At 51.3% G+C, this 9,177-nt stretch overlaps 1 protein-coding gene and 1 long non-coding RNA gene across 2 annotated transcripts; one reads left to right on the top strand and one right to left on the bottom strand.

The window, feature by feature from the left end:
* Positions 1-2,657: 2,657 nt before the first annotated feature.
* On the bottom strand, positions 2,658-8,413 carry GZMM (granzyme M). Its single transcript, XM_015096005.3, has 5 exons — positions 8,347-8,413; positions 4,655-4,814; positions 3,779-3,914; positions 3,355-3,618; positions 2,658-2,946 (listed from the first exon to the last, which is right to left on the bottom strand). Exons 1-5 carry the CDS (start codon positions 8,384-8,386, stop codon positions 2,773-2,775), a joined length of 774 nt encoding a protein of 257 aa, XP_014951491.1. The 5' UTR covers positions 8,387-8,413; the 3' UTR covers positions 2,658-2,772.
* LOC132659883 (uncharacterized) lies at positions 5,807-9,129 on the top strand. Its single transcript, XR_009600853.1, has 2 exons — positions 5,807-6,141; positions 6,801-9,129. It is a non-coding gene; the product is annotated as an uncharacterized LOC132659883 (long non-coding RNA).
* The last annotated feature ends 48 nt before the right edge of the window (positions 9,130-9,177 follow it).

Raw genomic sequence — 9,177 nt, 5'->3', positions numbered from 1 at the left:
GCTTGGTACTCTCTTCATTGTTTTCTGTAAATATAAAACTGTTCTAGGGGCTTCTCTGGTTGTCCAGTGGCTAGACTCCGTGCTCCCAATGCAGGGGATGCAGGTTTGATCCCTGATGGGAGAACTGAAATCCTACATGCTGCCTGGTGGGTACCCCCCCGCCCAAAAAAAAAAAAAGACAGATAAAAGAACCTTTAGCAATTTAAAAAAGAAAAAAGAGTTGAGTAGACTCCTCCTTTCTGTCCTTCCTTTTCTCTGGCTCTGAAATAAAGACATAAGTGTTTCCCAAAGCCTCTTACCACCTTGCAGTAGGCCTGGAAGTCGCAGTGCTTTGAAGACAGGAAATTCTGCTGCATCACCAGAAGAGAAAAGCCATTGCCTTCTGATGGGCAAACTCACCTTCTGGGCTGCCTGACCAGCAGCCTTTCCTGCTCAGAACACCCTTGGATGAGCACGGAAGGCACCGCCAGAGACAGTTGCTTCCTGGGAAGAATGATTCGGTGCAGGAGGAGAGATGATTTTCTCTCCTGAGTGGCCTTTTGTCCTTTTAACTTCCTGTCCATGTGCAGTAAAAGCTACACAAAATCTCGATGTGAGACAAGCCTGTAAGAAGTGAGGGATCTTCTGGGGTCGGTGGTGTGGATTCCACAGGGCTTGGGTTGCTCATGTGCATGCCTTGCTCTCAGAGCAGCAAACCCTTGATCGAGATTTGTGCCTTTCCCTGTGTGGGAGAGAGGGAGGGAGAGATGGGCCTGAGTAAGTCCTGCGACCCAGCCTTGGCCCCCCAGGGCAGTCTGGGGGCTCCTCGGGGAGGCTGCCACCAACATGAGATGCACCAGCAACAAAGCCAAATAGACAGATGGACAGACAGACTGTGGAGGAAGAAGCAAGCACCTCAGCTGCTCCTGGGGCAACCCACGTGGCGGGAGTGGGGTAGGGGTAGGGGTGGGGGGCTGCGGGGGCAGGCACCTAGGTGTTTGGTGTGCGGTTATTTCAGGGAGGCTGTTTGAGCATTTTCATAATAAAAGCAGATTCTGCCAGAAAAAAGCAGTTTTCTCACACTATTCCACACAGAGTTCCTTACCGCACGGTCCAGCACCTTCTCTCTGCCTCATCAGCGCACACTCAGGAGAACTAAAAACACATGCAAACGTGCCTTTGCACCCGTGGCCACAGCAGCCGTGGTGGAAACAAGCTAGGTGTCCATGGACAGGTGAGCAGACATACACACAAGTGTCCCTCCACACATGGGGCATCCCTCAGCTCTGAAGAGGAGAGAAGCCCTCACACTCGCTACCACGTGGAGGGACCCTGAGAACACGAGCTCAGTGAGAGAAGCAGACACAGAAGGACACACAGTGTGTGATTCCACTGATGGGAAACATCCAGAACAGGCCGATGCACAGACACAGAGAGTGGGTTCCTGGTGGTCAGGGGCTGGGGAGGAGGTAGTGTTGCTTTTGGGGTGCTGGAAAGTTCTGGAACTAGATAGAGGTGCTGGTTGCACAACCCTGGGAATGCACTGAAAACCCCTGAATCACACACTTATTTAAAAGGGTGAATTGCATGGCACATGAATTATCTCTCAATAAAATAAAGACAAACTAAGATCATGGCATCTGGTCCCATCACTTCTCGCAAATAGATGGGGAAACAATGGAAACCGTGACAGACTTTATTTTCTTGGGCTCCAAAATCACTGCAGATGGTGACCGCAGTCATGAAATTAAAAGACGCTCCTTGGAAGAAAAGCTATGACCAACCTAGACAGCCTATTCAAAAGCAGAGACATTACTTTGCTAACAAAGGTCCCTATAGTCAAAGCTGTGGTTTTTCTAATAGTCATGTGTGGATGTGAGAGTTGGACCATAAAGGAAGCTGAGTACTGAAGTATTGAGGCTTTTAAACTGTGGTGTTGGAGAAGACTCTTGAGAGTCCCTTGGACTGCAAGGAGATCAAAGCAGTCAATCCTAAAGGAAATCAGTCCTGAATATTCATTGAAAGAACTGATGCCAGAGCTAAAGCTCCAATACTTTGGCCACCTGATGCAAAGAACTGACTCACTAGAAAATACCCTGATGCTGTGAAAGATTGAAGGCAGGAGGAGATGGGGATGACAGAGGGTAAGATGGTTGGATGGTATCACTGACTCGATGGACGTGAGTTTGAGCAAGCTCTGGGAGTTGGTGATGGACAGGGAAGCCTGGTGTGCTGCAGTCCACGGGGTTGCAAAGAGTTGGACACAACTGAGTGACTGAACTGAACTGAAAGACAGTGTTGGTGGTTGATGGTCTAGCTGCTAAGTCATGACTGATTCTTGTGATCCCATTGATTGTAGCCCACCAGGCTCTTCTGTCCATGGGATTCTCCAGGCAAGAATACTGGAGTGGGTTATCATGCCCTCCTCCAGGGGACCTTCCCAGGCCAGGAATGGAACCTAGGTCTCCTACATTGCTGGCGAATTCTGAGTCACCAGAGAAGCCCACTAAACACAGAACCAAAGTCAAAAAGAGAAGGAAGGAGATTCGGGGCCCTTTTCTCCGTGTCTCCCTCTGGCCCCTGGTGCCCCTGGGCCTTGGCCGTGGCTGGCCCTCCCATGCAGCCTGAAAAGTGCAATCCATTTTGTAGGTGGCAAACCCGAGGCCCTCAGCCTGCAGGAGGCTCAAGCAGTTTTATTATTATGGTTTATTGGTCCCCTGATACATCCGGGCCCCTGGCTGCCCCGCTGCACAATGCTCCTTGGAACACAGAATCAGGGCCACCTCTGGAGGGTCAAGGAGAGGGAGGTGAGCTGTTGTGGCGGAGGGTGTTCTTGATCCAGGACATGTAGGGGGCCACAGCGACAGCCACGGGGGGTTTGAAGATGTTGGTGCAATTCTCAGAGCTGAAGGACAGGATTCCGGCCACTTGGCCTCTTCTGCACACCACCGGCCCACCTGAGTCCCCCTGTGGAGGCAATGGAGCACCAGTCACCTCCTGATGAAGGGGGCCGGTTACCCAGTGGGAGGGGATGGAAGGCTGATTGCAGGGCAGAGACCCCCATCTCCCCACTTCCTCCATCTCCTTTAGTCCCTTCTCAGTTCCTTTCTTGCCTGGTAACTCTCTCTGTGCCCTCTTTCTACCCCAGGACCTTTGCACATGCTCCGTCTATGCCCTGATGTTTCTAGGTGCTGGAGTTCAAAGCCTAGCTCTGCCACCCACTGTGTGACCATGGGCAAGCTGCTTAGTCTCTCTGTGCCTCAGTTTCTGCACTTGAGAAGTGGGCACCTGCTCCTTCCCAGCTTCAGGACATCTAGGGAAGGGAGGGAGCCAGGCACAGGCTGGCCTGAGCACCCCCACCCCCAACACTCGCACCTTGCAGGGGGCCTGGCTCTTGGAGTCAGCTGCCAGGCAGATCATGTGGGGGCTGATGTCGCCATGCCAGAACCGACTGTTGTTGCACATGCTGGTGTCCAGCACACGCAAGTCCAGCTCCTGCAGTGCCCTGGCCAGGTTCCCAGGCTGGTGGGTCTGGCCCCAGCCGGCCAAGCTGCACCGGGTGCCTGTGGCCACCGCCTGGCGCCCTCGGGGCAAGTCCAGGGGCCGGATTTTCTTGCTGGGCTTCACCTTCCCGTCCAGCTATAGGGACAGGAAGAGGCAGGTGAGAGGGTGAGGGGATGCTGAGGGAGGAGAACACAGCGGGAGGGGCAGTGTGAAGGTGAGTCTGGGGGAGGGGCAATAAGGGAGGGGAACCGGGGAGGGGTGGACCTGGAACTACCATTCCTCCCACTGGCAGCACCTTTAGCAGCGCGAGGTCATTCTCCAGATGAGGGGCTGGCTTGTATTTGGGATGCAGGACCATCTTCCTGATGCGGCAGGTAAGGCTGGGGTCTCCCAGCACATGAAGCCCCAGCACAAGCCTCAGCTGCTGCGTCCTGGGGGTGGCAGGGTCGGATTGTGGGGGTGCTGCAGGGTGTGTGGGGAGCAGCAGGGCCTGGTGTGAGCCCCAGCCCTCCAAGGCTCTGGCCCAGGGGCACTCACTGTCCTGCACACCCTCACCCAGCTTCTTTCTGCAGTCCTTCCCCTGCCCAGTCTGGTCTTTTCCCTGCCTCCTCCAGGAAGCCTTCCCTGCTCCCGCCTCACCCCAGACTCCTGTACAGCCTGAACGCTGTCTCTTTTCCATGTTTTCAGTTTCTTGAATAAACAGACCCCCTTTGATTACTTCTCTGGGTTTGATCTGCGGTCTTTGTTACTGGCCAGTCCAGAGGTAGGACAGCTCTGGGATGGGTTTACCTGGTGGTTTCACAACGGCATCATGCACCCAGGCTCCTCTCTGTGTTGGCCCTGCCAGCCTCATAGGCCAGCTCTGTCCCTGTGGCCACAGGTGGGAGACACACTCCTGGGTGTCACAAGAGACCCACCTCTGTCCATTTGGAAGGTTCTTTTTTATAGCAAATAAGCTGCCCCCAGGAATCTTTGCAGCCTGATGTCACACACACACACATAAGGTTGCTCTGACGTACTGTTGCCTTAGCAACCACTGCAGAGGGAAAGGGACCCCCTCACAAGACTACAGTTGACTTAAATCTCTCCAGACCCACCTCCTGGTGGGAATGGGGAAACCAGGATAGGTCTGGGGACATCTGGCGTGATGGGGTGGGGCTGGGTCACTCACGGCTGGGTCAGGCAGTGGGCAGCTGTCAACACCCAATTCTGGCACAGGAGCACCCCACCACATAGGTGGCTGCCAGACTTCTGCAGCGAGACCATGTATGGGCGTGAGTGGGGGACAGCCTCTCGACCCCCAATGATGTGGGTCTCGAAGGTGTTGCCTCCTGGGGAGAGGGAGAGAAAGGTTAGGACTGGGTCCCCCGCCCCTGCCCTGACACTCTGACTCCAGCTCCGAGGCCCTGGATGGAATGTTCTGGAATTAGACTATGGAGATAGTTGCAAAACTCCAAATGCACTAAAATTCTCTGACTTGTACCCTTTAACTGGGTAAATTGCATAGTATGTGAATGACATCTCAATAAAGCTGCCATAAGAATTGTTCTAAAACCAATGATGGGGACTTACCAGTGGTAAAGACTCCACTTTCCAATGCAGGGGACAAGGATTTGATCCCACATGCCCTGGGATGTGGCCAGAAATTTTTTTAAAAATTGTGAATTAAAAATGATTGATAAAAAGCATTTTAATGTAAGTTAGCTTTATAAAAATCTACCTGTGATTCCCCTTCATGCTTTAATTTTTAAAATCTATTTTTAAAAATTTTGGCTGTGCTGTATGGCATGTGGGATCTTAGCTCCTTGGCTAGGGGTCAAACCCATGTCCCCTGCAGTGGAAACACAGACTCCTAACCCCTGGGGCACCAGGGAAGTCCCTCCTTCATGCTTTAAACATCCAAACTCCTCATGACCCACAAGAGACACCTCAGCTGACCCTGCTTCCTTCACACTTGCCCCCACAGCCTCCAGCACTCCAGTCTCCCTGCTGTTGATGAATGGATGCATGGAATGGAAGGAAGGAAAGAAGGAAGGGAGAAAGGACGATGGGTGGGTGGTGGGAACCCCTATCCTGCTGGGTCACCAGTAGTTCACAGTTAACCTAGCTGGATAACAATCCAGCCAGGCCAGCATGGTGGGATGCCCACCATCCCACCCAGCCTGCTTCTCACGCTCCCAGGTGCCATTTATGAACAAGTGTATACAGTCTGGGGAGGTAGCCAGCTGGGGCTGAAATTTCAGCTCCGTCCCTCCCAGCGGGGCGATCGTGTGAAGGTTGCCTCGCTCGTGGGGCTGTGGTTTCCTTCTCTGCATTTCCTGGGTGCTGCTGGGGAGCAAACAGCCTGCACCTGTCCCCCATGCTGTGAATCCAGCTCCACCAGAGCCCCACGGCCGCCCCTCAAGACAACAACCAGGCGCACGTGCGCGACCTCACCCTGGAGAGGCCTGGTGTGATCCACCATGAAGGGGGGAATACAGCGCCCCTCCGTGGTTTCTCTGGAAAATGCATCATCCGATCCCAGCCTGGGGACGCCTCCCAGGGCCGCGGTCGGAGGACTTGGGGGAGATGGAGATGCTACCAGAGCTCAGGGGACGGAGGACAGCAAGACGACTAGATCCTGCTCACTGAGGACACCGTGCGGACAGCTGGAATGAGGTCTGTAGGTGAGCTGAGGGGAAGGATGCTGAGAATCCATCCTATGAAAGGATGGCCTGTTCCCAGCACACACACACAACCTCCCCTACACACACACATAAGCACAGGCACACACATCCGCACACGCACACAGATGCACATGCACACACACACATACCTGCCAGAGCGTTTAGGGTGAGGGAATGCATCTACATCTCACTCTCAAATGGTTCAGGAAAATAATAGACACACATTTGTATTTTGTATACACACCAAGGGGTGGGGTAGGTTGGGGGGAGATAAAGCAATGGAGGCAAAATGTTTACCACGGAGGGATTAGGAGAAAAGGAAAGTTGTCTGCAGGACTCTCCTGACTTCTCTGTAAAAGTGGAAGGAATTCAGAAGGAAAAAAATGGGGTGACTTCCCTGGTGGTCCAGAGGCTAGGACTCTGTACTTCCAATGCAGGGGGCGTATGTTTGGTCCGTGGTGAGGGAACTAGATCCCACATGCAGCAACTAAGAATTCACATGTCAAAACTAAAGATCCTGCTTGCTGCAACAAAGATTGACAATCTTGCGTGCCACCAAAGATTCAGTGCAGCCAAAATAAATGCATTTTTCTTTTTAATTCAAGAAAGGAAAAGAACCTCACATCTGCTAAGCCTTGCTCTCGCCCTCAGGCCTCACTCAGAAGTCATGACAGCCTTGTGGAGATGAAACTGACAGACCCTCGGGCACCCGAGCTGTGAAACCAGACCGTCCCCAACAGCAGGAACAGTCCTATCACCCCAGGAAGAAGCCCTGAACTGTTAGCAACCCATTTCACACCTTTTTTTTTTTTTAATGGTTACTTTTTCTTTTTTTCACTTTTTCTTTTGTTTTTTTTGGTAACATTTATTTTTATTTATTTATTTGGCTGCGCTGGTCTTAGTAGTGACATGTGGGATCTTTAGTTGCAGCATGTGGGATCCAGTTCCCCAACCAGGAATCAAATCCAGACCTCCTGCATTGGGAGCACAGAGTCTCAGCCACTGGACCACCAGGGAAGTCCCTTTTTATCACTTTTTAAAAAACTGATGTATAGTTGATTTACCATGTGTTAGTTTCAGGTGTATAGCAAATATATATATATTTTTATATACATTATTCAGTTTATATACATGTATATTATATATATATATATTCATCCCTGGGTCGGGAAGATCCCCTGAAGGAGGGCATGGCAATCCACTCCAGGATTCTCATGGACAGAAGAGCCTGGCGGGCTACAGTCTATGGGGTTGTGAAGAGCTGGACATGACTGATCAGCTAACACTCACATTTATATTCTTTTTCAGGTTCTTTTTCAAATTTTAGGTTATTATAGGATATTGGGTATAGTTCCCTGTGCCAAACAGTAGAACCTTGCTGTATGTTTTATATATAGTTGTGGTTATTTAGTCACTAAGTCACGTCTGACTCTTTGTGACCCCAGGAACTATATAGCTCCCCCGGTTCCCCTGTCCATGGGATTTCTCAGGCAAGAATACTGGAGTGGATTGCCAGTTTTTCTCTGGGGGATCTTCCTGACCCACGGATCAAACCCTTGTCTCTTGTGTCTCCTGCATTGGGATTCAAATTCTTTACCGCTGAGCCACCTGGGAAGCCCTTTATGTATCTGTTAATTCCAAACTTCTAATTTATTCCTTTTTTTTTTAAATTTAAAAATTTTTGGCCATCCTGAATGATGGCTTGCAGGATCTTATTTCCCTGACCAGGGATCAAACCCATGTTCCCTGCAATGGAACAGGGGACTTTCCAATGCAACGGAATGGGACTTTCTAGAGTCCCAACCAGGGGAACACCAGAGAAGTACCCCACTCCATTTAAAATTTTTAAAAAAGTATTGTTGGAGGAAAGTGAAGCTCCCTCCCTGCCGCCCCGCTTCCTGCTCTGGAGCCTCCTTCCAGAAATATTTCATCTGGGGAAGGGGAACAGGCTCAGAATAGAAACCCTCAGGACGGCGGGTGTCCTCGGCCCTTTGCTCTTTGCTTTCCCCACAATCTCTTTTTGAGGCTGTTTCGTGGACAGCCATCTCGTGCTCTGGGGGCCGTTGACATGTTTTCAGTGAGTCCTGTCTGGGGACAGGGAAATTGTATCATCTCTGTTTCTTAACCCCCCTGCCCTGCCCCTTGCCATGGGCCCCGGGTGCCGCAGCTCTGGCCTCAGTGTCCCCACCTCGCTCACCTGCCCACAGGGCTTCCAGGACCACCAGCAGGAGCAGCATCTCGGATCGGGGGGCCTCCACGGTTCTGGCCCCAAGCCCCAGCACAGTTCACACCCACCCTTCCTGTGGGGGAGGGAGGTGACGTTCACAGCTCCGGCTGATTCCACATCACCCTCAAGTGTTTCTGAAAGATATGCACTCTTTGGAGACAAAACCCCGTCACCATGATCACACCTGAAAAATTTACAGGAATCCCTATTGAGCATCTATTACCCCATCATGTTCCACCTCCCAGCTCACTCGTGGTGTTGTGTGGTTTTAGCTCGATTATTTCCTTGCCCTGTTGTCTCACTGTGGCAAAATACACACACCATAAATGCAGCATCCGAAGTGTATTTAAATGCACAGCTCATAGCATTAGGTACATTCACGTTGTCGTGGGATCACCCTCACAATCATCTCCAGAATGTCCTCATCTTCCCAAACTGAAGCTCTATCCTCATGAAACACTGACTCCCCAGCCCCACCCCCAGCTGGTGGCCCCACCAAATACTTCCTGTCTCTGGATCTGACTCCTCTAGGGACCTCCTGTGAGTGGAATCAGTGTGTGTCCTTCTGGATCTGGTTTCTCTGAGTATCGTCTTCTCAAGGCTCATACATGGTGTAGCAGACGTCAGAATCTTTCTTTTTAAAGGCAGAATAATATTCCAGCATGTGGAGGGACCATATTGTATTTATCCATCATGTGTGTGTTTATCCCTCCATCTGTCCATGGATATCTGGGGTCTTTTAGATTTTGGCTGTCATGAATAAAGATGGTATGAACACTCATTTGTTATAAGCACCCTGGG

The sequence above is a fragment of the Ovis aries genome, chromosome 5, assembly GCF_016772045.2.
Source record: "Ovis aries strain OAR_USU_Benz2616 breed Rambouillet chromosome 5, ARS-UI_Ramb_v3.0, whole genome shotgun sequence".
Taxonomy (NCBI): Eukaryota; Metazoa; Chordata; class Mammalia; order Artiodactyla; family Bovidae; genus Ovis; species Ovis aries.
The sequence above is the reverse complement of the archived record's forward strand: the minus strand, read 5'-3'. Positions and strand labels throughout refer to the sequence as shown.